A 27,650-nucleotide genomic window follows, 5' to 3' on the forward strand; every position below is an offset into this window, starting at 1 on the left:
TGCTTTAACCCTGTCTCCAGGTCATTTATGAACAGGTTGAAAAGCACCGGCCCTAGGACTGATCCATGGGGCACACCGCTTTTCATCTCTCTCCGCTGTGAAAATTGACCATTGACATCCACTCTCTGCTTCCTGATCCTCAACCAGTTCCTAATCCATGAGAGGACCTGCTCTCTAATTCTCTGACTGTGGAGTTTCCTCAGCAGCCTTTGTTGAGGGACCGTGTCAGACGCCTTCTGAAAATCCAGATATATAATACCCACAGGTTCTCCCGCATCCACCTGCCTGCTGACCTTTTCAAACACAAAGAAGCTCCTGTAGTGTGGAGGCTGGATCATTGAGAGGCACCAGAAATGCCTCTGTCCCTGTGGCTGGGGGTGCACCTGACTCAAGCCTTGCCCCCTGTTCAGGCAGCGCAACTTATTCTCGTCAACCCACGAGGGTCTGGGGCAGCCAGACTACACAGGGCCACTTGCATTTTAAGATGGCTTTCTTTCTTGTGTAAAACACTTTTTTCAGTAATTCTGGAATAAAATATATTCATGGTGTCCTTTATGAAAGTGCCTTTGATGTAACTAAACAACTTTTTCTCAGTCCATCCATGTGTGCTTGGGGTTTTTCGAGCAACTTTGAATTGGCTATCCTTGTTGCGGCGTTGTATTCAGCAAAGTTCTCTATCAACATTCACAAGGGGATACTGAATAGAGATGCCATTTTTTTATTGATCTAAAAAGCTCAAACCCATTTCTATCCTGAGGCAAACTCAGGCCAATTCATATTCTCTTAATTTTTTAGGAGGTGATTACTGTACAGTACTTCAATTGTCCCCTTAGTTTGATGGGCCGCAATGCAACCCTGTTGCAGCAGGGTGCTGGGGTCTCTAATTCTGAAAATCTGTCTTGCAAGACAGCTGCTAGAAGCAAAAGAGGGAAAGGGAGAACTATCTCCCTACTGCTAGCAAAAAATACAGGGCTGGGTTTTATAAGTTTGTGGTTATGTCTTGTTGTTTTTTGCAGAGCTATAATCGAAGTCCTTAGAGTGATCTGAAAGGAACAGAAACACTTAGCCTTGAACTTTTGTTCTGCTGCTGTTTTTTGTGCCTCTGAGGTACAAAACATACCTGTAAACTTATAATCTGTCTAGTTGATTTTCCAAGGTTCTAAACAGAGAAAGAAAAGTCACAATTAGGGGCTGGGTGGGGGTAAAGTAAAAATGCAAATTAGACTTTTGAAGGGTTTTTTTTGGAGGGGGGAGACACAGACAAAACGATCTATCTCTTTTCTGAATCTGGGAAAGATGCATGCAGCCTGGTTTTATTCAACAAGAGTGGGAAGAAGATGGGGTGGCTGCTGTTAAGTTTTCTAAGCAAAACAGAGAAGGATATTGGTGATTCTATATATAAGAGCAAAACTGAGTTAAAGATGTGTATGTGTCCACAGTTATAACCTCCACCTAACGAAAGCTTAGAGATACTTCCTGTTGCAGCTGATTTCTTGATTCTACTCTAGAAATTTCCATAAATTCTTATGTGTGGTGATACGGGTAGAGCCCCTGTGCTGACACCTTCCCCCTTTCCCAGATCTCCCTTAAGGCCAGGACCAAATCAGTAGATTCTGCTGTCAAGGGCAAAGTCAGAGAGACCATCCCCAGAAAGCTCCCTTCCAATTCTGTGAATAATTTCCCAAAAACCTAACCTAACCTAGCCTGGGGTATGACTTAGTTCAATCAACCTCAGTCAGATAAAACTACAGGAAATAGAGTAAGGTTGGATAATACAAGGAGAAAAGAATAAAACAAGCCAGGAAATTGGTGTTGCCTGGTGCTTGGGTGCAGATCTTAGAAAATACAACTATTTTTTGCGTGGCAATTACAGGCAAATTGAAAAGCAAAAATAATTCCCTGACATGTTATAACTCTCACTGTTCCCTAACTGAACATACTCCATGACCAGCTTGAAGAGTCCATCAGACCTCTCTAATCCTCAGGAGTTGAGTGAGGACACATAGAGAGGGAGAGAGAAACTTAAGAGCTTGTGACGTCACTAGTTTGGGTGCCCAGGCATCTGCTGCATGCCTACAGGCCGGTTGACTTGGACTAGTGTCTTGGCTGGACCCATAAAATCATGGAATGTTAGAGTTGGAAGGTACTTTGGAAGTCATCAAGTCCAACCCTTTGCTCAATGCACGAAACTGTTCCTGACTAGTGACCATCCAGTCTTGGCTTGTAAACTCCCAATGGAGGAGAGCCCACTACTATATGAGAACTATTCCAGTGTCAGACAGCTCTTAGAGTAGCAAAATTCTTTCTCACATCTAGCTTAAAACTACTTCCCTGTAGGTTCAAGCCATTGGTTCTAGTTGAATCCTTGGGAGCTACAGAGATTAAGTCCTCCTGTCTTTTGTGTGGTAGCCCTTCAGCTACTTGAAGATGGCTATTATGTCTCCTCTTAGTCTTCTCCAGGATAAACATATCAAGCTCTTTTTAACTGTGCCTCATAGAACCTGGTTTCCTGATCCCTTAGATCAGTGTTTCTCAAACTGTGGGTCGGGACTCACTATGTGGTTCATGAGCCAATTTCAGGTGGGTCCCCATTCATTTCAATGTGTATTTTATTTTTAATATATTAGACTTGATGCTACCAAATGACTGCATTTGGGGAAATGTTATAGATCTGTAGTTTTAACATGCTACTATGTGTATGCTTTTAACAATGATAGTCAGTGAGGCTTACTCCCTGGTAAGTGTGGATAGGATTGCAGCAGTGGTTTTCAAACTCTCATGGAGAGTTTGAGCCACTGTAAGTGCTCGCGTGGGCGGGGGGGAGGCAACAGGGGCGGGTGGAAGGCAGCAGCGTGATCCCCAGGATCGCACCACTCAGGGGGCTGCAGGGGCTTGGGTGCACTTACCCAAACCTCCTGCAGCCTCCCCAGGGTGTGGGGAGCCCGGTGCGACCTTGGCAGGGCTCCCCGCAGCAGTGAATGTAAAAGCGGAGCGATCGTGCCCCGCCTCCGCTAAAGTGGAAGATCCTGGGATCCCCAGGATTGCACTGCTGCCTCCTCCCTGCCTCCAGGCTGCCCCCGCCCCTTAAGGGGGCAGAGACCAGGGCCTACAGGCTGGGGTGTTGCGACGCCCCAGTTTGAAAAGCCCTGAATTGCAGACTTTGGGATGTTTGGGGAATTTTTTTTTAAAATAGATCAACAATTGCTTGGAAGGATTGGGAGGGTTCTTCGTTTTAAATACATTTTGATACCTATTATAAATTTGTAATTTACTTACATTCTTAATTGATAGATTTGATCTGATTTTTTCATATGACGGTGTTAAAAATTTTCTTGCTTGATGATGTCTTCTGGCCATGGACTTCCGGCCATGACATCACTTCCAGGTTAATGACATCACATCCGATGGGTTCTGACAGACTGTCATTCTAAAAAGTGCTAAAAAGTTTGAAAACCACTGCCTTAGATGAAGAAATGATGGGTCTTTCTGCAATGGCACTGATTTCAAAGTGTCTCAGAGAAGCCTCTTTCCTACTGAACCTTATAATGAGACTTTCTTTAAGAGAAATAGATGTGGAGAGGGGAACAAGGGGAGCACAACCATCACAGCACATGTGCATCCTTTAGAACAAACCCCTCCCCCCAAGCTTAGCCTGCATATGCATGTATAGGGATTTCTGTATACATACTAATTGAGAACAAAACACCAACCAGTGACAGCTCTGTGCAAATAGACATGTTCCAGTATCCAGCTATGCAAATAACTCCATAGCACAGCAAATTCTGAAAAGCATTAATTGTGGCACTGCGACTGTTGCATGGCAACAGTTGTGTTTGTACAAATGGCAGCTTACTGCCCCTTGAATTTTTTTTTTTCCATACTCAATGTCATGCTGGAATAAGAAGCAATGATGGCTGACCTGGGGAAAGCTGTGGCAGATGCTATAAGAATCCCCAGATTAGGAGGTGGTGGAGTAAAATCTGCAACAGGTGGTCTGCAGCCCTGTGAAATTATGCGTTATCTCAGCAGTGGTTCTGAGCTGCTTGGTGTGATTCTAAAATAAAGAAAAGAAAGCTGTGTGGAGCTAAGATATAACAGATCAGTAAGGTACTGCAGCAAAAGGGATAATGAAAACAAATAACTTGTGATCATGGACGAAGGATGCTTTTATATTAGACTATCCTAAGTCAGGGTCTCATGAAATTAGGATTTGAATTCTCCTCCCACTGCCCGTAAGAAATGCATAGGAAAATACAGACATGCCCCGGTATTTGCGAGGGTTCCATTCCAGAACTCCCCATGGTTAACTGAAACCACGGATACTGGCAAACACTTCCCTTGCCTCCTGAGGGTCCTCAGAGCCCAGGAAAGGCCACAGACGTCTCAATGAAAAAGTCACTTTCAGTTTTTTCGTATAACTGGAAGTGACTTTTTAATGCCTTATAAGGCTCAGAGGACCCTCTGGAGGCAAGGGGAGCTCCCTCACCTCTAGAGGGGGCGCGCGCTGGGGGTGTGTGCAGGGGGACCCTGTGGACCCAATCCATGGATAAGTGAATCCACGGATACTGGGGACCTCCTGTACAAATTCTTATTCCTTCTGATGTACTGGTATTCTCAGTTCATTCTCTTCACTGGCAAGTTTAAAAAGAAAGACTCTCTCCCCAAAGAGGCAGATGCATGGATCACTTTGCTACACCAAATAACTGGGTATTATATAGAAAGCAATCACATTTACGCAGCATGTTCCGGCAGCTGACAAATAAGTCTTAGAAACTAGAAAGCTGTGGACTATGTCAAAAGGCAGCAGGATTCTGGACTCTTCCTAGCTACCTTTATGTCTTGCTTCATGACCTTGGAAAAATCACACAGTAATTTGGTATCTCCGTCTTCTCCATACCCTTCAAAAGGGGAAGCTAACAAAATCTGTGCTACTTTAGCTGAATTGTAAATTCTAGTAGAGTGCCTGTAAAGTAAAGGTCTCATGTCGACTTATTTCTGATAAGGATCGTAGACTTTTTCAAATGTGAAGCAGTCATGGTCTACTTTAAGTTCTCCACCTATTTATGAAAGGTAGCCGCATTTGAGCAGTTAGACTGGAAATAAAGCACATGCATAGGTGTGTGGCTTCACACCAGAAGTCCTGCCCAATCACTGTGAGCTCCTTTTCCACTGGGTATGGTAATTCAAGGAATTCTGGGAACTGGGGAACTCTGGAACTAAACTTAATTATATAGGGGGCCCCTGTATCTGCAGATCCCATATCCACAGATTCAGTTATCTGCGGATCAGGTCTGGAGGTGAAGAGAACTCTACATGTCCTTCCGTGGCCTCTGCCTGGTTCAGACTAAGACCAACAGAGAAACCAGAAGTAGTGTTTTTTTTACTGTCAGGCTCAGCCTGAGCCCGGCAGAAGCCTCAGACAGATGTCCCTCCGTTCTGGAAGGAAGGGAGGAGGTGTTTGCCGATATTTGCAGTTTCACATAACCATGGGAGGTTCTGGAATGGTTACGCCTGTATAGTAGGGGCACACCTGTATAGTAGGGGGGTGAATTCAGGGGCACACCTGTATAGTAAGATGGTTACAGATGAAATAGTGAAAGATTCTGTCTCTCAGTCTCCAAAAATGCACATCTGTCCTTTTAGTTTGGCCATCTGTGCTTACTGGTTGAGACAACAATAACTACTACTACTCTGGGGGTCGGTTCTAGTAAAATCAGTGAGTGAGACTGTCCTTTGGGTAAGTGGGCAAGTGTAGCTGGGAGGTCCTGGAGGCCAAATTTAGGCTTTTAGGCAGGAAGCTGAAAGCCAGGACCTCAAAGGTAGCGTTCTCTGAAGTGCTACCTGTTCCACGCGCAGGGCCAGCTAGGCAGGCGGAGATCAGGGGTCTCAATGCATGGATGAGTTGGTGGTGTAGGGAGGAGGGGTTTAGATTCGTTAGGCACTGGGGAACGTTTTGGGACAAGCGGGGCCTGTACAAGAGGGACGGGCTCCACTTGAACCAGAATGGAACCAGACTGCTGGCGCATAACATTAAAAAGGTGGCAGAGCAGCTTTTAAACTGATCCCTGGGGGAAGGCCGACAGGAGCCGAGGGGCATCCGGTTCGGGACTCCTCATCCCTATGGGATGAGGATGGGGAGGTTAGAGAACAACAAGACAAAGGCAGAGTAGGAGAAGAAATTGGGAAAGGTAGCGTGATGGGATGTGATAGACGGTTTGGCACACTGAGAGGATGCGGGGACAAAGGAGCGAATAAGCAGCCCATCCTCGGGCATTCCGTCTACAAATGCTTTTATGCGAATGCCCGAAGTCTACGAGCAAAGGTGGGAGAACTGGAATGTCTGCTGACAAGGGAAAACATTGACATAGTGGGCATAACGGAAACCTGGTGGAATGCGGAGAATCAGTGGGATACCGCAATCCCGGGCTATAAACTCTACAGGAGGGACGGGCAGGGGCGTGTTGGAGGTGGGGTGGCCCTTTATGTTATGGAAGGGATAGAATCCAGCAAAGTAGAGATTGAAGGTGGGTCCTACTCCACCGTAGAATCTCTGTGGGTTAAATTACCAGGCTTGTGCAGCGATGTAATACTGGGGGCGTGCTATCATCCTCCAGACCAGAAATTGGATGGGGACCTTGAAATGAGGAAACAGATCAGGGAGGTGACAAGGAGGGACAGAGTTGTAATCATGGGGGATTTCAATTATCCTCATATTGACTGGATCAATTTGTGTTCTGGTCACGATAAGGAAACCGGATTTCTTGACGTGCTAAATGACTGTGGCTTAGAGCAGCTAGTCACGGAGCCCACCAGAGGACAGGTGACTCTGGATTTAATATTGTGCGGTATGCAGGACCTGGTTAGAGATGTAAACGTTACTGAGCCATTGGGGAACAGTGATCATGCTGCGATCCGTTTTGACATGCAGGTTGGGGGAAGAATACCAGGCAAATCTCTAACAAAAACCCTTGACTTCCGACGGGCGGACTTCCCCCAAATGAGGAGGCTGGTTAGAAGGAGGTTGAAAGGGAGGGTAAAAAGAGTCCAATCTCTCCAGAGTGCATGGAGGCTGCTTAAAACAACAGTAATAGAGGCCCAGCAGAGGTGTATACCGCAAAGAAAGAAGGGTTCCACTAAATCCAGGAGAGTGCCCGCATGGCTAACCAGCCAAGTTAGAGAAGCTGTGAAGGGCAAGGAAGCTTCCTTCCGTAAATGGAAGTCTTGCCCTATTGAGGAGAATAAAAAGGAACATAAACTGTGGCAAAAGAAATGTAGGAAGGTGATACGGGAGGCGAAGCGAGACTATGAGGAACGCATGGCCAGCAACATTAAGGGGAATAATAAAAGCTTCTTCAAATATGTTAGAAGCAGGAAACCCGACAGAGAAGCGGTTGGCCCTCTGGATGGTGAGGGAGGGAAAGGGGAGATAAAAGGAGACTGAGAGATGGCAGAGAAATTAAATGAGTTCTTTGCATCTGTCTTCACGGCAGAAGACCTCGGGCAGATACCGCTGCCCGAACGGCCCCTCCTGACCGAGGAGTTAAGTCAGATAGAGGTTAAAAGAGAAGATGTTTCAGACCTCATTGATAAATTAAAGATCAATAAGTCACCGGGTCCTGATGGCATCCACCCAAGAGTTATTAAGGAATTGAAGAATGAAGTTGCAGATCTCTTGACTAAGGTATGCAACTTGTCCCTCAAAATGGCCACGGTGCCAGAAGATTGGAGGATAGCAAATGTCACACCTATTTTTAAAAAGGGAAAGAGGGGGGACCCAGGAAACTATAGGCCGGTCAGCCTAACTTCCATACCGGGTAAGATGGTGGAATGCCTCATCAAAGATAGGATCTCAAAACACATAGACGAACAGGCCTTGCTGAGGGAGAGTCAGCATGGCTTCTGTAAGGGTAAGTCTTGCCTCACGAACCTTATAGAATTCTTTGAAAAGGTCAGTAGGCATGTGGATTTGGGAGAACCCGTGGACATTATATATCTGGACTTTCAGAAGGCGTTTGACACGGTCCCTCACCAAAGGCTACTGAAAAAACTCCACAGTCGGGGAATTAGAGGACAGGTCCTCTCATGGATTGAGAACTGGTTGGAGGCCAGGAAGCAGAGAGTGGGTGTCAATGGGCAATTTTCACAATGGAGAGAGGTGAAAAGCGGTGTGCCCCAAGGATCTGTCCTGGGACCGGTGCTTTTCAACCTCTTCATAAATGACCTGGAGACAGGGTTGAGCAGTGAAGTGGCTAAGTTTGCAGACGACACCAAACTTTTCCGAGTGGTGAAGACCAGAAGTGATTGTGAGGAGCTCCAGAAGGATCTCTCCAGACTGGCAGAATGGGCAGCAAAATGGCAGATGCGCTTCAATGTCAGTAAGTGTAAAGTCATGCACATTGGGGCAAAAAATCAAAACTTTAGATATAGGCTGATGGGTTCTGAGCTGTCTGTGACATATCAGGAGAGAGATCTTGGGGTGGTGGTGGACAGGTCGATGAAAGTGTCGACCCAATGTGCGGCGGCAGTGAAGAAGGCCAATTCTTATGCTTGGGATCATTAGGAAGGGTATTGAGAACAAAACGGCTAGTATTATAATGCCATTGTACAAATCTATGGTAAGGCCACACCTGGAGTATTGTGTCCAGTTCTGGTCGCCGCATCTCAAAAAAGACATAGTGGAAATGGAAAAGGTGCAAAAGAGAGCGACTAAGATGATTACGGGGCTGGGGCACCTTCCTTATGAGGAAAGGCTACGGTGTTTGGGCCTCTTCAGCCTAGAAAAGAAACGCCTGGGGGGGACATGATTGAGACATACAAAATTATGCAGGGGATGGACAGAGTGGATAGGGAGATGCTCTTTACACTCTCACATAATACCAGAACCAGGGGACATTCACTAAAATTGAGTGTTGGGCGGGTTAGGACAGACAAAAGAAAATATTTCTTTACTCAGCGTGTGGTCGGTCTGTGGAACTCCTTGCCACAGGATGTGGTGCTGGCGTCTAGCCTAGACGCCTTTAAAAGGGGATTGGACAAGTTTCTGGAGGAAAAATCCATTACGGGGTACAAGCCATGATGTGTATGCGCAACCTCCTGATTTTAGAAATGGGTTATGTCAGAATGCCAGATGCAAGGGAGGGCACCAGGATGAGGTCTCTTGTTATCTGGTGTGCTCCCTGGGGCATTTGGTGGGCCGCTGTGAGATACAGGAAGCTGGACTAGATGGGCCTATGGCCTGATCCAGTGGGGCTGTTCTTATGTTCTTAAGTGTAGTTAGGATTAAGCTGTAAATCTATGAGGAGGAGTGCCTCAAACTCCTCCTGCTTGCTTGTTCAAAAGACCCTTGAAATAAACAGAAAGCTAAACAGAGACAGGTGGTTCTATAAATGTCATCTTTCTAGTACTCTGGTACTACTTCCATGTTTTGGGGGTTTTTTTGGTTGGCAACCTTCAGTCTCGAAAGACTATGGTATAAGCCTACAGCATCTGGTATTCCCAGATGGTCTCCCATCCAAGTACTAACGAGGCCTGACCCTGCTTAGCTTCAGATGAGATCAGGCATGTGCCGGGTATGTTTTGTAAGAGCAAGAATCCCAACTATGTCTGAAGAAGTTAGGTGAAAAAATGCAAGGTGGTACACACTAAGGAAAGCTTAAAAAGTAAGGCTCTGTAAAAGAAATAAGGAGGGCTCTGGCTAGGATGAAGAACCAGAGAATATTATGGTGAAGATTTTTCCTGCTCTATGCATTTTTTTTTATGTCAATATTTTTTGTCAACTTTATGTCTTTCTTCTCTGGCAGTATTTGTACAGATTGAAACCAACCCTGATCCTCTTTCTTTTTCATCTTCTCTGTTGGGTTTTGCCCCAAGAACTACATTACATACTGGCTATTAATGTCTAAGAGCCAAATCCTATCCGACTTTCCAGCGCTGGTGTAGCCGGTATAATGGGGTATTGCGCTGCATCCTGTGGTAGGCAGGGCAATCACAGGGGCTTCCCCAGGTAAGGGAATGTTTGTTCCCTTTCCACAGGAATGCATTACTGCAGCACCTGCCCTGGAAAGTTGGATAGAATTGAGCTCTTAATTCTCACTAACAGTACTGCTGTAGCTGTGGACACTGTGCATTTTGAAAGAGTCCAATAGAAGAAGTAAGCAAGCTGTCTGCATTAGAGAGTTCCTAGATAATGTACACTGTGATAGGGTTTCAGTTAAGTGTTTGGCATTTTTTAGTTTATTGAGGATAAACCAACTTTGGGCAAGGCAGGTTGAGTTAAATTGCCAAATGGAAAGCTTAGTTTAAATCATTAGTATGGGCATTTTGATTGAACCTTCCTTCAGTTTCTAAATAACTGTTTGTCTGACATCCTATTTAAAACATATTGATTTTACATTTCAATAAAACTGGTAAACTAAGGGCCCAATCATATCCAACTTTTCAGAGCTGCAGTGCAGCCCTGAGGAAAAGGGAAAACATTCCCTTATCTTGAGGAGGCCTCCATGATTCTCCCCCCTCTCGTAAGATGCAGTGTATATCCTGTAGAAACAACTGCATCAGTGCTGGAAAGTTGGATAGGATTGGACCCTAACAGCCTAATCTTACCCCCTGCCAGCCCATAGCATGCCAACAGTGGACCTCCCCAACCCCACGCCCAGGGCAAGGGTCCATGATGGCGCTCCCCCACAGAAATCCACCCCCCTCACCTGAGGCTCATAGAGCCTTGCGCGACCCAGGAACACGTTGGGGAAACCTCTGTAAGGTTCCCCGACGCTATAAACTGTGCTTCTGGGAAACCAGAAGCACAGTTTCTGCTTCCGTTGGGAGCCTCAGAGAGACTTCCGCAGGGTCCTGGTGCCTCACGCCTGGGGCTTTTGCCCCATCAGACCTTATGGTAGGTTCGCAACTGTAGCATGCAGCTGCACCAACAGAGCACACGCTGCATGCTATGGTGAGGGGGCGATGAGGTGGCCAGCAAGGCACAAGTAAAAATAATTTTTACCTACTTCCTGGTAAGCCATCTGATCACAGGTGGGTCTTCTTGGACCCACACCAGCCATTTTTGCAGGCAAAAGTCCAAGTACATGAAGGAGGTAGGTTTGGGCTGGGAAACAGGGATAGGATTCAGTGTGCACACCTGCTTCTGAGATCTTCCCCTTCCTACCCCCTAAACCACCCCCTGCCTTCCCACTTTTCCACCTGAAACCACCTACAACCCAGCCCACCACCACCCTATCTGTTATGGTGTGGTCTGAGTCTGTTGGTGACAAGCACATGGAGCAACCAACTGTTTGTGCAAGCAGCTTTGACACAGTTGGCAGCAGTGCACCATTTATGGGGCCACAAAGGCATTCACAATGGTGGAATGCAAGTTTTGTTGTCATCAGAGCCTGATAGGATAGTACCATAAATTTACTAAAGCTCTTTTGCTTTCTACTACTGTACTGTACCATGCTGGGTTTGATATCCTAGTTTATTTTATTTCTGGTTCGTCAACAATGCACAGTCCCCTGAGTTCATACATAAGCGAGAACTGTGGTTCAATTTTAATGTGAAACCTTTGGCAAAAAAAGAGAAAATGGGAAGGGAGGGGAGGGGGAGTGTCCAAGTCCATGGCTTCCTTAGGATCATTCACATAGTGCTAAACCATGGTTTAAATGTTGTGTGATGCTAATGAGTGCACTGAAAGAGTTTCTATGCCTTCTCTGAAACTCCTGCTTTTGTGTGGCAGTTGAGGTCAGTTTTGGAGAGATCTACTTAGTATATATGTGGTGATGATCCATTATTATCCAGAACCAAAGGGTATGAAAACAGTGTATTAGTGACAGTATTTCAGTCATGATTCTTCCTGCTCCATTTTTACAAAGAAGTTATGCATCTTTAGGGAATGGGCTAGGGTGCCACTGCTGAGTTTAGTGGAAAGGCCTGGGAAATAAGGAATCTTGCTGTTACTTTCTAGTAAGTTCATGTTGCTTTTCCCCAGCACAAAATATTGTTTAAAGACTATGTGCAGTCCTATGTGGAGAAAGGAGGGTCTTGTCCCAACAACTTCTTTTTTTACTGGCAGACAATATATTGGAACTGTGGGTGAACATTCAGGGGACCAGGGGAGATGACAGGCAGAACCTTGCTTACATGGGGTTTTGCTTTATCTACCTACCCAACTCTGTTGGGCAGCAGGAGCTGCCACCTTCCTGGAGCTTTAATTAAAGGGAACAGAATAGAGAAAAAGTTGTGAGGTTTTGCATTGTGAAGTGATGTTGTTCCCTAACCTTTACACTGTACTGACTGTTTCTCTCTCCCTCTCTCTAGTGAGGACGCAGCAGGAACAATAGCAATAGATTGTCTGGGCCAGCCGAAATCTCCACTGGAAAAATTTGTGGTCAGACTGTGCACATACCACCAGAAACACTTTGTGTGTGTCCTGAATGACACATGCACTGACGTACAGCCAGGCTGTGAGGGCCATCAGTTGCCTGGACCTGAAAACATGGATGTGTCCACGTGTAGTTCAGGCTGCAGCCAGTATCGCACTGAAAATCAGGAACTTGGGACTTCTTACTCTGAATCAAAGCTCCCTTCGTCGCTGGACCCAGAGCAATCAGGGCCTCATGGCTCTCTGCGCATACTATGCCATGCTCTTAAGCAGGCTGTGGACCTGAAAACCACAGACAGAAGAGAAAACTGCAGCCCAGTTGTCCGAAGAAATTTCCCTGATCTTCCAAGCTTTAGAACAAGTTCTTCAAGTGCCAGGGATAGCCTCAATCAAGGATACCTCACTACATCCAACTCCCATCACTCTGTTAAAAGCCTGGAAGGGCAGGCAGCAGGTAGTGAGCTAGAGATGGGAGTCAGGAAAGGTGAGGATGAGAAAGACCAGATGCAAAGTAGAAGTTTACTAGGAGGTTACATTGCTGTGAAACCATCAAATGTCAACATTAGTGAGAATAATCTAGAAGGCTCTCAGAATAACCCTTTCAAAGCTTTTCCAGAGGAGACCCGAGAGCCAACTTTCACAGCTAGCTCCCCTCGGAGAGCAGATAAAGAGAATGCCTTGCAATGTGGTTCCAAAGCGTCCTTGCACCAGGATACTGAAATGAATGATCAAGAAGCAAGACAGAAAGTAGAGAATCACTTCCAGTCTTCAGGGAAGAGCAAAGTCAGCCACCCCATGCATCCTGTTGACAAAACTCATTTGGAGAATGCCAAAGACAGTTGGCTACCAGCTAGTTCTGTGCCAATGGTGCATCACAAAACCACCAATGGACACTCCCGGGCCAAGAGCATCTCTGCCTCCACCAAAAGCACACGTAAGAGCAAAAGGTCTTCGGGGCTACGAATAAATGACTATGACAACCAGTGTGATGTTGTCTACATCAGCCAGCCAATTACAGAGTGCCACTTTGAGAGCAAGAGGGCCATGTCGGCTAAGAAGACAGCAAGAAAGAGTACACGTGGATACCACTATAATGGGGAGTGCTGTGAGCTCCCCACAGTCCGCACCTTGGTCAAGACTTCCCATGTCCAGGAAAGTGGGAGCACCCTTGCACCAAGGCCTGAGGTGCCTATAAGCCCTTGTCAGAGGATGTCTCTTCCAGACGACAGCTACATGGCAGCAGCCCAAGCTATCAGTGGAGTTGGTGACAAAAGATCTTCTATCCTGGCCCTCCTTCAAAATTCCTCTGACAAAAAAGCTGAACCATGCCCAGCTGAAAGCAATCTTCCTGAGGCTAATTCCTTGATGCAGAGGGAAACTAGTCCTGCTGAAGCACCCATACATACTCTCTCCCCACTTTCTTTCCCTGCCTTGAATGCAGAGGAAGGAAATTTGTCCGTTTCTTCCCTTCAGGCGACTGTTGCCTCTTCTCCCCATCTGAGTGAAGGAGAGCTGCAGGACAAAACTGATACAGGCACTGGGATGCAGGCTAGTAGCAGAATGGACTCTTGTAGCAGTCCTAATGAAGACAGCAGCAGTACAGCAGATTCTGTGTTACTGTCTGTCTCAGGAGCTGTTACTGAGGAGAAAAGTTCCATGTGCTTGGAGATAGAAACTCCTCCAGAGCCTTTGGTTCTTATAGGCCAAGAGCCTCCTAGTAGCATGAACCTGCTGTTATCTGAGGAACCTGAAGTCAGAACAGATTTGCTGCTTCCACTGGAGGAGTCTGCTGCCACAGACTTGCCACCATCTGTGGAACCACCTGCTGATGTGGAACCTGCCCTACTTTCCCCGATAGATCTGGCAGAGCGCCAGTCAGAGCCTTTTGCCCAGGATAGTCTGGACCCTTCTGCAACCCTCCCTACAGAGCTCTCCTCTAACACAGAGAATGTGTGTCTTGGGGAGCTAGCTGCCTGTTCAAGAACTGTCTCTCCTGTGATGTTTCCTGTCAGTGTGATACACGAGCCCCCTGCCCATATTGATCTGGAGTCCTCAGAGCCCCCTGCTGTAGAATCTCCAGTGACGGAACCTGGCAAGGTGGTTCTGGAGCTTCCCCAGCCCCTTTCCAACTCAGATGCTGCAGAGCTCCCTAGCAGCATGCAGTGTGCTAGTGCCGATGAAAGCATTAATATGGAACCCAATATTGAAGGGACTCAGGGTAGGGAGGAAGGCCAGTCTGAGATAAATGAGACTCCATTGCCTACTGCAGATATTGGTGAAACTGTAGAAAAAACAAGTGATACTAGCAAAGAGTCTGAGGGCAAGGAAGCTGATAGCAAAGCTTCCCTGGTGCCCAATATGGCAGAAACAAGCAATACAGAGGGAGTTTCTTCCAAAGTGCAAACAGACAAAAAGCGAAAGAGGGAGAAAAAATGTCAAGTTTCCTCTGATCGCCGTCTGCGTAGCCAGCAATCCCTGTTGTCCACAGAAGACAGTTCTGAGCAGCCTGACTCTTCTGCCTCTCTGCAACTTCCTCAGCTTCAGATTAAGCTTTCTAAAAGCCCTGGTGCAAAGCGCTTCAAGCGAGAGGTGCATTTTGATAAGGCAGCATGTGTGTGCCTTCCAAATGAATGCTTCCACAAAACACTGCTAAATGACTCTGGGGGCACCCTTGGGGGTGAACCTACTCAGAAGGCAGGTGAAGAAAATGGCATCACAATGAGACAGACCTGTCAGACTCCGTTGGTAAAGGAGACTGCAGTAGAAGTAGTCCAGGATGGAGAAGATAACAAGAGTAAGCCAGGGACAATGCTTGAAATCTGTCTGGAGGCTAATTCTGACAAGAGAAGTGTTAATGTCCCAGTAGGAACCTCTGTTGATAATGAAAAGCAGGCAGATTTGAATCCAAATGCTCCAGGGAATTCTGATGGTACTGTGGATGTTACAAAGATATTGGACACCCAGCATGGAACCAGTTGTCCACCTTGTCCTGAAAGCATGAATGGAAGCAAGGATGCTCCACCAGAGAAGTCTGTGAAATACAAGAAGCCAGCCCTCCAGTTCTATAACTTGAGACACACCCCAGCTCAAATTTCTCTGACCCCTGCTCAAAAAAACAATTCAGGAAAGGAAACTGTACCAAGTAACTCTGATGTAACAGATCAACAAAATACAAGGAATGAAGACTCTGCTGGCTTCAGTGGCATGGAAGTGCTGTCCGACAACAAGCCCAACTTTGTGGAATGGTGTGCTGAGGAAGAGAACCAAGAGCTCATCACTAACTTTAATACCCAATACATGAAGATTCAGAAAGGGTGGATTCAGCTGGAGAAGGAGCCCCAGCCAGTCCCAAAAGTCAAGAATAAGTCTGACAAACTGAAAGAGATATGGAAAAGCAAGAAAAGGACTCGGAAGTTCAAAGGGTCTGCTGATGTCCAAAAACTCTCTCCTGTTCAGATGCTCTTCATGAGGGCATTTAATGTATCCAATATCTGCAAGTGGTTTATGGAAACAACTGAAACCAAGTCTCTGGTCATTGTGAAGAAGCTGAACACACGTCTACCAGGAGACATACCCCTCCTCAAGCTTCCACTCCAGAAGGGCTGTTCTTCTGGCATCTATCCCAGTTCACTTCAAGCTGAACGTCTAAAGAAGCACCTGAAAAAATTTGCCGCTATGACCCCAGCAAAAAACACCATAAAGACCCAAAGGCTGTGGGCTAAGCTTCGAGAAAATGCTGAAGAAACTGAACCAGAGCAAGCTGCCAGTCCGAAGCGGACGCCCCCCTCTGAAGTAAGTTCCACACATCGAATTGAAGCCAAAAATGCCCAACCCCCTCCAAGTGCACCAGTGCAGACCAGCTCACGAATCCTGAGGAAATACTCCAACTTGCGAGGCAAACTCCATGGCCAGAACAAGGCGTTCAAACAGGAGAAAAGTGACTGTGTGACAAAGCAACCTCTTTCTGAAAGCAAGCCAAGTGGCAAGAGCATGTGCATAAAGCCACTGATGTCTCCAAAGCTGGCCCAGCCAGTCAGAGCCACCCCACTTCCTGCTAAATCCACTCTTGCTGAAAGAGGAGGAAAGGGAAGGAAAGTCCAGTCGCAGGAGGACCCCTCATCTAAAGGTAGCCCTCAGCCAAGCAGAAAGAAAACATCAAATGAGAACAGCCGGGCACAGGGGCAGGTGAGCACTGCAAGCAAAGACAAGCTCCCACTGAAGAAAGCTAGTAAATTGAAGAATGTGGAAGCTCCTGCTACTCGAAAGCAGACAATTGTGGAGAAGAGCAAAAAGAAGGCACCACAGAATGAGAAAGCAAAGAAGTCTGTTGAGTCACGACCTGGGAAAAAAAAGCTCCCCACCCAGAAGGGCAAAGTGGATGTCAGTCAAAAGGCTACCCCACCTTCCAGACAAGGAGGACCTGCCAGGTCTCCAAAGCAGAAAATGGCACGAGACTCTTCCAGTCGGTCTCTTAAGATGGCGACTAAAAAGCCAAGCAGTGGGAAAGCTCTGACTAGGTCAATGAAGCGAATTCAGGAGAACAACAAAGCCCAGGGCAAAAGGAAGCTGAGGGCAAAAAAAGACTCCTCACCCAGCAAGCGCAGGCGGCTGGATGCAAAATAGCAACCTTTGGTCAGATAGAGGGGAGGGCATAGAAATCCTTCCTCATGCATTAAGCAGGTCCACTGCGGAACAGGGGGGCTGGGGTGAGGAAGGACATGTCGAGCAGGGACAGGCCAATCTGCACTCCCTGGTTTTTAGGAGCCCTTAGCTGTGCTGCAGCCAGAGAAGGGCACCAATTCTTCTCTGTTGATGAGAAGGGAAGTTACTGCTTTTACACGTTTCTAGGGTTTAACTGGGAGCTGGGCAGTTTCACTTCAAAGTACAGTGCCTTATTTATCATTTTAGGGAAAAAATTAGTCTGTGTGATTTTAAAGGCTGGCAGTTTATAGTTAATGCACAAGCACTTGTACTGTAATGGAAAGAGAACCACCTTTCATGCACATCCCATAGATCTCGGCAGCACATCTGCCAGGGTTCACACAGGAACATTTTTGTCCTTTCTTGCACTGTAGCATCCTGGCGCTGTTTTAATTTAAGAGGGGCATTATAAAGCCAAAACCCAAAGCATTTTCCTTCTTTGTAATGCTGTTCCTTACTAGTAGGTCAGAATGGTGTATTTTGTTGTTAACAGTTGACCACCTTGTGCATTTTGCAATATATTCTAGCTGGACTCCTCTGTCAAAGGGTGATTTTTCTGCAGTTATTGGCAGCCGTGTTTGGCCACCTTTTCAGTCCAAACAAGGAACTGACCCTATTGTTTGCATAGAAACTCTTTCCCTATTAGAATATGCACATTGCTTACCTCTTCTGAAATTACTTTTTACAGACCTGCATCTTGAAACCTATATATTTAGATGAAATATGAATGCACTTCAGAATGTTTATCATTCTGTCTATTTAATTGCTGACCGAGACACATGTTTGGCATATTTCAGCAGTGAGGGAGATGGGCATGTAACACTTCTGGAATGAAATTTCAAAGTCAAGATGTGGGTTTCAAATTGGAATGTCTGCAAAAAGTAACTTTGGAAGCTGCCCATAGTCAAGGCTCTTTTTTCTGCTGCAACCTTCCATTATTTTATTATGTTCTGTGTGCTTGCTACAAGTTCCCTTTCCATAGTTCTCTGTTATCCAAATGAGAAGACTTAAAAAAATTAAAAATAAGCATGATACAATGCTGTGCATATGGTAGGAACTGGAAGTATCTGGTTCTTTCACAAACTTGGTCTGGTTGCATCTTCAGGTGAAGCAAACTCCCCTGTCTAGACTCAAGAGGCTGTTTCATCTAAATGCTCATTTGTGATCCATGCAACTTGTACAGCCTTGCCCTCTATGTTCAGTCAATGAATTATGCAAGAGTCAAGAAGTCATCTCAGTTCAGACAAGGGATTCCTTTGACAGCTTATTAGGAATAAAAACAGTCCCCTTTGTAGTGCAAACATTTGTTGTATATCCAGCAAGAAGGAAGCAATATTTTCTGAGAGGAAACGTCCTGTCCCATATACTCTCTGTGTGACCCATCTGTTGGGTGACAGTACAACAGTTGCTTCCACTCTGCATCTAGAACGAAGAGGCAAGGCCCAGCCTTTTATTTATTTCTGTATTTTCTCTTTGAGTCACAACAAAGGAGAGCTATTTGCTTAGAAACTTGTGCAAACTTCCTTTCGTTTGCTGTGTGTGGCACCCAAGAGCTTCCTGTGAAGGTCTCTGAATTACTTGACCTTTCAGAATAGCTTTCCATGGATACCATCTGAGATCTACGTACTCAAACACATCTTTACACATTATTATATTAACTGGCGGGAACCAGTCTTTCCAGTTGATGAAGGTTTTATTGAATAAAAGGAAAGGCAAACTCTTCAGGGAGCGTGAAGAAAGCTTAGGTGTGAGGATACTGATTTTTTTTAAGGGTTGGGGAAAGTATGTTAGCACTGGCGCTCCTGTACCAAAGCTCATTACTGCAAGCAGAAAACAGATAGCTGTGTGATTTTTTTTTTCATTGATCAAAGAGGTTGAAATTCGGTTTCTAAAAATGCAAAGCCCTCTTGCTTGCCCACATACAGTCTGTGGCTTGGGAGGATGCACTAAAGCTGTAAGACACATCAGGATGGACTCTTTTTTATGAAATACTTTTAAATCATTGATTTTTAACTTCTATCTTTTGATTTAAATTGTGCTGTATAAAATTAATTGTTGTAAGCATTAAGTCAGCCCTAGCATTCTTTGTAAAGGTTGATATGAATTTGTCTGATTGTTATTTTAACTGCGCATATCAAATGTGCTAGACATTCCACCAGGAGTATTAAAAGGTATTTAAGGAAGTGTGTGAACACGTATGTGTGAGTGAGAGGAAGGGGAAAAACATCTCAGAATATTGTCTCTTCTTTTTTCAACTTTACATGTCTCCTTCCTGAAAGGTGTGAATCTAATTGTTCCTTCTACCCAGGGCTGCTTCCTAACAAAATGCTGGGTGGGGGGAGCACCTTGTGGTACTTGGCAGGTAGCAATTCTGATACAGACACTTGCTAAATAAAATCTTTCTACAACTCTCTGTTGTCCCGTTTCTTGTGTGGTCTGTAGTCAATGAGAATCCCTGTGTCAGCGTCATGTAATGTTACAGAGCTTTGCATTTTCCTAATTCTCTGTCACCTCCTGTTCTATATGTAAGGTTGTTTGAACATGATAGATTAAATACAATTTCCAGGCTTACAAAGTTTTGCCCAGCCTTGGTTTATCTGCTGCCTTACTAATTCTGTTGAGAAGGGGATGTGGCCTTAGGTTCAAGCATCAGTGCTTGATGGCTTTTATCCATTTGCAGAGGTAAGCCATATTCATGTAGAAATTCGACTGACATAGCCTTGGGAAGCAGGGTAGTTTCAAAGAATTATTGATATTGCAAGACTCTTTTCAGTGTCTGGTGATGTTATAGACTTCTTTAGGCAGTTTGGTCTGTCCAGCATTGGAGCCATGGTAGGTGGATCATTAATCTGACCTGGAACAGCTCTCTAGCAAAAGAATCATGAGTTAAGTGAGAGGGAGCATTTGTTGAGACTAAAATATCCTTAATACATTGGCAAGAAATAGTTTGACTTTCTGTTCCACCCCATGGACTGCGGAAGTCCATTTCCTAAATATTTTGGGTTCCATTGATAGGTCTACCCTAAGGTGTAGTCAAATGAAGACCTGGGCATTCTGGCTTTCATTCTACTTGGACAGTCCTGAAAAAAGGTGGATGGCCTCAGGTTCTAGATAACATCATCTGTCGTGAATCACTTCTACCGTATGCAACACACCATCAATGATCACAGCCTTTCCAAAACATGTCCTCTTTCCCCCATGCTAGCAGAATTTTGTCCCTCATCCTTGGTGATGGTTTTTAGGTGGTGTTATCTTCTGATCTCATGTGCTCAGGAGGCAGTTTCAAGCTTTGCTTGCTTTGGGATAATTTTCCTGTCTAGTTACTAACTTTTAATAAGTCTGTACCGCCCATTCTCTTATTCTTCCTGCCTCTTAAAATCAGCATTCTTCCCAGTAAGTTATGCTCCATTTGTTGTGCTTCCACTTCTTCCTCCTATTCTGGTTCTTGTTCAGACTCTTGATGCACTTATTCCCTTGTGGTAGGGCATATTACTGCTTTCAGTAGTAGTTGATAAAGGCTGTCTTGCGTTGTGTTTCTGGAAGAGTCCTGCACCTGTAGAGAATGTCAAGGAATGATAATGCACATTTGCACGCATGCACATAAACACCCAGGACATCATCCTTGCTGGGTGACTGATTTTGCTGCAGGCATATTATTTATCCTCCCACAAATAGTGTGCATATGCAATGATGACTTTTGCTTTGTTCAAAATGGTATTTCTCTTTTCAAGATTATTTTTCCAGGGTGTATTTTCGCCACATGAAACTTGCTTTAGCTTGTCACCTAAAGGTGTTTGTGGTTATTATGAGCTGGGACCTCCTGACAAAACTTGTCAACTCACTTTCTACCCCAGAAAACAAAATGGTTTTGAAAGGGTCTTTTTTCCCCTTATTGGAGTAATTTCTTCCTCTTGTAACAAGGAAACCCTTTGTCACCACCCTTCTTTTCAAGTGAGGTCACCGCTGCCTTGCTCCTCCCTTTATAGCAAAAACTCAGTGCCTATAATATTGATCTATTGTTCTCCCAAAACCTGAAATACAGGTCTTGTAACAACCTACATTTAAACAATGAATCTTTGCCATATTGACTAAAATACAGTTCAAGAAGTGAACAATGCCCAAAAGGACACTCTTGGAAGAAGCGCAACAGAGCACCTGGGAAATGTTGTGCAAAAGGGAAATAGTATTTCCAAGGGATTTCATTAAATCTGTGACTTCCTTGTAAAATGTTATTATAAATAGAACTCTGTCTTGACTAGCTTTCACATAAGTCACTAACTAGAAAGAAAGATGCAAATGAGAATTTATGACCAAGCGAGCCAATGGTCTGCAATACAGAAACTGAAGTGTCTCCTTAGTCTTTCCCACTGTCTCTTCCTAGCCTGGTGGTGTTCATGCTTAATCTGCCATTGTCCCCCACACATACTCAGTCTGTCTGTGCCCCATAATCTTTGGTGGGAGCAAGAGTGGAGTTCTCAACTTGATTGTCAAAACACGAATGCATGCTATTCTTCCATCACAGATAGGCTTCTTGATGGATATAATCATGACAAAAACAGTGCTTTCATATTCTTCACATGTGATTACAGACGTGGCCACTGTGCTTTCGGATTGTTTTCCCCTTGCCAGTTTCTGTTCTATATTTTGCATTTGATTAGGTGGTAGCAAAGTATCCCATCTATTCAAAGATGATCTCAGGAGTTCTGATTTGCATGAAGAGGAAGGCCTGTCCTCTGAAAACTCTTGCCATTTGGATGTTTCCCTGAGAATTGTTCTCACAGAAGAGTGAAAATGAGTGGAGTCTGAATGGGTTTTGTTACTTGTGTGTGACCCCCTAGCTAAGAGGGTCTTTTTGCACTGTAACACTATCAGGAGCTTTTTAAGGATCTGATTTTGTGTATCACTTTCAAATGCAATGTGAATATATATGTATATGTGTATAAATATATATACGCATCTTGATAGGAGTGTGTGTGTGAATAGTAGGTGCCGTGTAACATAGCATCCAGCTAGCGGTTGAAATGCTTTCCTAGGTGCAGGGAAAAGGCTGCTTTTTCTCCCTGGGCAGTCACAAAAATAGGAGAATAATATTGTAAATAGTTTTAAAATATTTATTTCCTGTACTTTGCGCTAACAAGTCTTGAGAGTGCTGTTGGTTTCCAGTGTTTGGTGGAGTTTCTTACTGCAGATATCACTGAACACAAGGAGGAGGGCCTGTTCCTCCTTGTCTGAAATTGCGCTGCAAAATCTGAAACTTAGTTCTCACTGAAGTGGTAAATGTAGGACTGGGCTGTATCAGGCTCACATGACTAAATGCTTCTCCATTCCAAAACATTCCATCCACACAAAATTCTGGCATATGAGAAAGCTAGGCTTGGCTTCTTCCTGATAACTAAATTTCTTTAACGATCTAAGAGCAACTTGAAGACTAACATTTATTGTAGCATAAGCTTTCATGTAGAATAGGTAACTTCAGAGGCAAGATTGCTAGTTTTCTATGTAGAGCAATTTTTTTTTAAAATAGAGAAGTATTCAGTTGTGTGAGTCTAATGTGGTACAGCAATCACAGGTTTACCACCTCTGCATAGATTAGGGTGTCACGTCAAAGCATTACAAAGTTTTTCTTCAGTCTCATCTTCTGTGGAAGTGAGTTGTTGGTTCCAGCTGTCAAGTACAGTTCTGGGTAGATTATCTAGTCATGTGCGCTTTGGGAGCACAGCATATGTGAGCAATAAGAATCTCAGTAATATTGTTTTCAAAAATAAAACCATCTCTAAGCCCTAGTGGATGGGTATGTCTGTCTGTGTTAAGACTGCATTTCTTCAATGGCTCTTCCACACAGTGAGGCAGCTTATTTTTCAGGTTCTCTGTGTGCTTATGCACCAGTGCAGGGAATACCAAGGCTGTAGGTCCAGCCTAGAGTAAGTGTGTCCATTGGGCAGGTGGACTCAGGGATACTGAATAAAGGGAGCTCTCACTAGGAATACCTGGGGCATTTGGTGGGCCGCTGTGAGATACAGGAAGCTGGACTAGATGGGCCTATGGCCTGATCCAGTGGGGCTGTTCTTATGTTCTTATGTTCTTAATACAGTAGTTTGGGGAAATCCCAGTGGCACACATGGAGAGAATGATGATGCGCTCTAATCATTGCCATTTGTAGCTTACACTTATAACCTCACCTAGATGTGTCACGTTACTTTTCTGTGCCCATTGTCTTTAGATGATTAAGCCAGTCTTTCATCACACACATCCAAGTTTCCAAAGCAGCTGTGAAGAATTCAAAGTCCCATTTTTTCCATTTTTCCCCACTTGAGTGCTATTTCTTTCTCTTTGAGTCTGAATTTGTTTTTATTTTGTCTTGTCTGCTGTAAGTTTTTCTCTATTCCTTGTACTGTCTCACTAGTGTGCCTTCTGTGGTGCTCTCCTATTTAGAGTATAATTTTTTTTTAAATCTTTATGTTCCCATAACTTTTTGTTTAAGAGCCCTGCTGGATCAGGCCAAAGGCCCATCTAGTCCAGCTTCCTTTGTCACACAGTGGCCCACCAGATGCCCCAGGAAGCACAAAAGATAACAAGGTACCTGTGTCCTGGGGCCACTCCCTTGCAGCTGGCATTCAGAGATGGCGCACCTCCAAAACCAAGAGGCTGTGCATAGCCATCATGGCTTGTAACCTGTGATGAATTTTTCTTCCATAAATCTGTCCAATCCCCTTTTAAAGGCATCTAGGCCAGGTGCCGCCACCACATCCTGTGGCAAGGAGTTCCACAGATTAATAACATGCTGGATAGATACATACTTTGTTCTCTCTTGCCACTCAATTTTAGTGGGTGTCTCCTGCTTCTGGTGTTTTGTAAGAGGGAAAGAACATTCCTGTATGCACTCTATCCATCTTATGCATAATTTTATGCAACTCAATCATGTCACTTCTCAGGTAGGGTTTAAGGTAGGGTTGTGTGGGTGTATGCTACCCCTTAAGGTTTAAGGTAGGGTTGTGTGGATGTTTTGAAGTGCTTGTTTCTTGATGTTGTCTGTGTTCGTCACACTGAATCCTAACTTGGGCACCTTCTTTCTTGTACAGAAACGTTGAAAACTCAACAATTTCCCATCCAGTGGTACAATTTTATAATGTAGCGGCTTTTTAATAATTTTCACTCTTCTTGCACCTTTCATCTGCCGTCCAGAAATATCACTCACTCCTTCTTGTATCAGTTGTATAGCTTTCAGGTCTCCAGTGAAGTTGTTTACTGGGCTATGGCAATGGACTGCAGGAGGAGGTGTAAGTGTGTAATTTGTAGTCATTTCCCAAGGAAGTTCCTGAACTCTTTGATAGCCCCCTGCCCCATCAAATGAGCTCCCAACTGTGTGTTGTACTCAGCTTACCTAAGGCTGAGTGGTGGTGGTTCCTAAAGATCCTTGCATTGATTTATATTCATTTTATTTTTCAGTGTCTCTTGTAGATATTTTAAGAGCCCTAACTATCCCTGTGGAGCCAAGTGTTGTGTACTCCTCCGCATTCACCCACCTGGTACTGGGTGTTTCACCCAAACCCAGTGCGTGATCATGAACAGTACTTTGGAAGGTTTGTTGGGCTCTACTTGTCTTCACTTCAGGGCACTGGGAAATGCTGTGATTTTAGAAAAGAATGTGTCTGCTGTGAATTGTTGGTAAAATTTGTCATTAGATAATGTTATATACCTCACCTGAAGAACATTTTGAACGTGTAAATACAAATAATGGCTGTATTCACTTGCTTTTCAATCACTCAACATACCTATAACAGTTAGGGCTACCTTACCATGGAAATTGTATAAAATCTCTGTGATTGCATTTGTGACCGTTTCATGCTTTTTTTGTGTTTTTATTTCCTTGAGTGGAAGGTATGTTTTTAATGATCTTGAAGCCCCAGGTGTGATTTAGACCTTTGCTTCTCTCTGCGGCTCTCTCTCCCCAACCCCCACATTGTTATGTACCCCATGTGTTCTAAGAGTTATTTTATTGCAACTTATTAAACATTTCTTTTATATCAGTACTGGTGTGCTGTGATGTAGTTTAATTCGTAAGGCCCAGGTACATTAATGGACAATATCAATGGCTGCTTTCTGAGGTGGTAAATACACCTCCTCTTGCAAAGCATGCCATTAAACACAGAACTATTGAAAGATGGATACATCAAAAGGGCTTGATGCATTCTCCTTGTTAGCTGCTACTCTACTGCAAGTGTTGTGTCTGGTGTGATACCAGTTGCAGGGGAGCATTGATTGGAGAGAAGTTTGCCTTTCTCTCTTGCTTGTGGGCTTCCCAGAGGAAGCTGGTAGACCACTGTGGGAAAAAGGATGCTGGACTAGATGCGCATTGGGCCTGATCCAACCGGGATTTTTTTATGTTTGCATGCAAAAAATTCCATTCCAAAGGAATCCTGAGAGACTGGGTTAAGAACTTTTCTACTTGCTTTAGCAGAAAAAGGCACACACTGTTTAGCAGAAAGGGACAACTTTTTCTTCAGCATTTTATCTACAAATGATTCTTTGCAGTGACCCTTTTAGTGCCCTGATTGAGATAGTCATGTGAGGGGAATACACTAGCTAGTCAGCACTCCTTTCTTAGTTGGTCCACAGCTGTATTCTCATCTACAGGGTTCCAGAATTTTCTTACTCTTGTTTTTTGTGTGTTTGGTACCTTATTATTATTTTTTGTTATTGTTAAGCTCAGCACTGCTGTTGGCCTCAGTAGCCTTGATGTGGTTGCATTTGCTTCCCACAATGTCTCCCCCTGCCTGGGCAATAGCAGTTAGAGTGAGATGGTGGTTTCCTGTGGCACTCCTCTTCTGAGCAAGACATCTTCACCACCCCTTCTAAGGTGCAGGCTGGATGTGCAACGAAAGGCAAGTGGTGGTAGCATCGATTAGAAGTTTAGGTACAAGAAACTGGTTCAGCAACTTAGCACCATAATACCAGTCCTGTGTTAATACTACAGTGTTCCTCAGCCAAAAGCACCTGAATCTGACACATGTCAAAGGCAAGATGTTAAGCCTCAGTCACCCAATTGGACATTTTATATTGAATACATTAATGTATGCAAGTTAGGATCAACACATGCAAATCCCTACACAGATGCCTGGAAATGTATGCATATGCACAAAATTCTACATACTGGAAGTTTAAAAAAAAAAGGAAAAGTGTGTTGGAAGCATGTTATGTATTGATGTTGCTGTGGGGCACACAGAGACAACAAAAGTGCAGGCCTTTTCGGCGATGATTCTACTGTCCCACACACATTCATCCTCTCAAACAGAAGTCATTGTATTGTATGAAAATTTTTTAAAAGTGAATGTGATGCAGTATGAAGGGCTTGATTTCAAAAGAAGAAAAGTAAACGCTTGCATAAAAGCCCTTGTTGACATGTAAGGAAGCTTTCTAGTTCTCACACTATGGTGTCTTGGCCAAATAGCTGAAATGGAATTAAAAATACATAAATTTCAAGCAGTTTCCTCCTGTGAGTTTTTGTGAGAACACTAAACAGTAGGTCTGTGACTCAAATAAAAACCTAAACAATTTGATTTCTGTAGTTGCATTTTTTGCAAGCTTAATGAGAGCCAGTTTAAGACATGAGCATGAATGGGTACAAAACGATACCAAAGTACTCTTGTGCAGTTGGACACTGGAGCTATTCTGAAGCTCCAACGTAACATGAATGCTAGGAGCACTTGCACAAATATGTAACCAAAGGAGCTGCAAACTGTTAACACAGCAGCACTGAAGAGATCAGCCTATTTCCAAGGGCCAGTGACGTGAAGTGCCAGGGCCAATCTTGAAGGTATGCTGAACCTTGACTACTACTTTCTGAAAAAATTGAATAGTGGCAGATTTCATCTGGGTCATCCATCTGGGAGAGGGGGAACCATTTTATTTTGCTAAAGGGGAAAAAAAAAGAGACCAGCCTGGTGTCTCTGGATGAATTACTGTCATGTTCATATGGAAGATAACATGGACAATATAGTTTTAAATCACCTAAAACAATACTGCTGCATCTAAAGGAAGGTCAATTTTGAGCTCCCTTACTGACCTATCACAAACCCACATCTTCAAACAGGTGGCAAGAATTACTAACCACAATGAGCAAAACCAATAATGCTGGTTTGCAGCTTACAGAGAAGCAGCTGCCAACAGAAAAGAGATGCTGTCTGACATACTTATAGCATAGAAAAATACTATACCAAACAGAAATACAAATATATAAATATATATATACGAATCTACTTATTTTGTATAAAGAGATAATTTAGCAGTTAGCTTACAACAGGCAACAAAGTACATTATTTCACACAATCATCCAGTTCCCACTGCCTGAGCTGCCTCAGAGGAGGCACTGATGGGACTGTGTTTACGCTGCTCTCTTGCCAGACCCCAGGAAAGTTTGCTTTCTAGAAAGAGGAGTCATTTTCAGTGGTGCTGATGGGCTGGGCAGCTTAGAGGCAGCAGTGAATGAGCAAAGCCTTGGAACACATGTCTGTCAAGTGGGGAGATACGTGAGAGCTTTGCCATTGGGCTGTGAGACACCATCAAACAGAGCTGCAGT

General features: G+C 44.4%; 1 protein-coding gene across 1 annotated transcript in view; it reads left to right on the forward strand.

Annotated features, from left to right (window-relative positions):
- The window catches only part of LCOR (ligand dependent nuclear receptor corepressor), a 69,118-nt gene extending 47,213 nt beyond the window's left edge, over positions 1-21,905 (forward strand). Inside the window, exon 7 of the mRNA XM_066621476.1 lies at positions 12,310-21,905. Coding sequence (XP_066477573.1) covers positions 12,310-16,996 — 4,687 coding nt within the window. The 3' untranslated portion in view covers positions 16,997-21,905. The remainder of the gene's footprint in view (positions 1-12,309) is intronic.
- Positions 21,906-27,650: the final 5,745 nt, after the last annotated feature.

Source organism: Tiliqua scincoides, chromosome 3 (genome assembly GCF_035046505.1).
Source record: "Tiliqua scincoides isolate rTilSci1 chromosome 3, rTilSci1.hap2, whole genome shotgun sequence".
NCBI classification, from domain to species: domain Eukaryota; kingdom Metazoa; phylum Chordata; class Lepidosauria; order Squamata; family Scincidae; genus Tiliqua; species Tiliqua scincoides.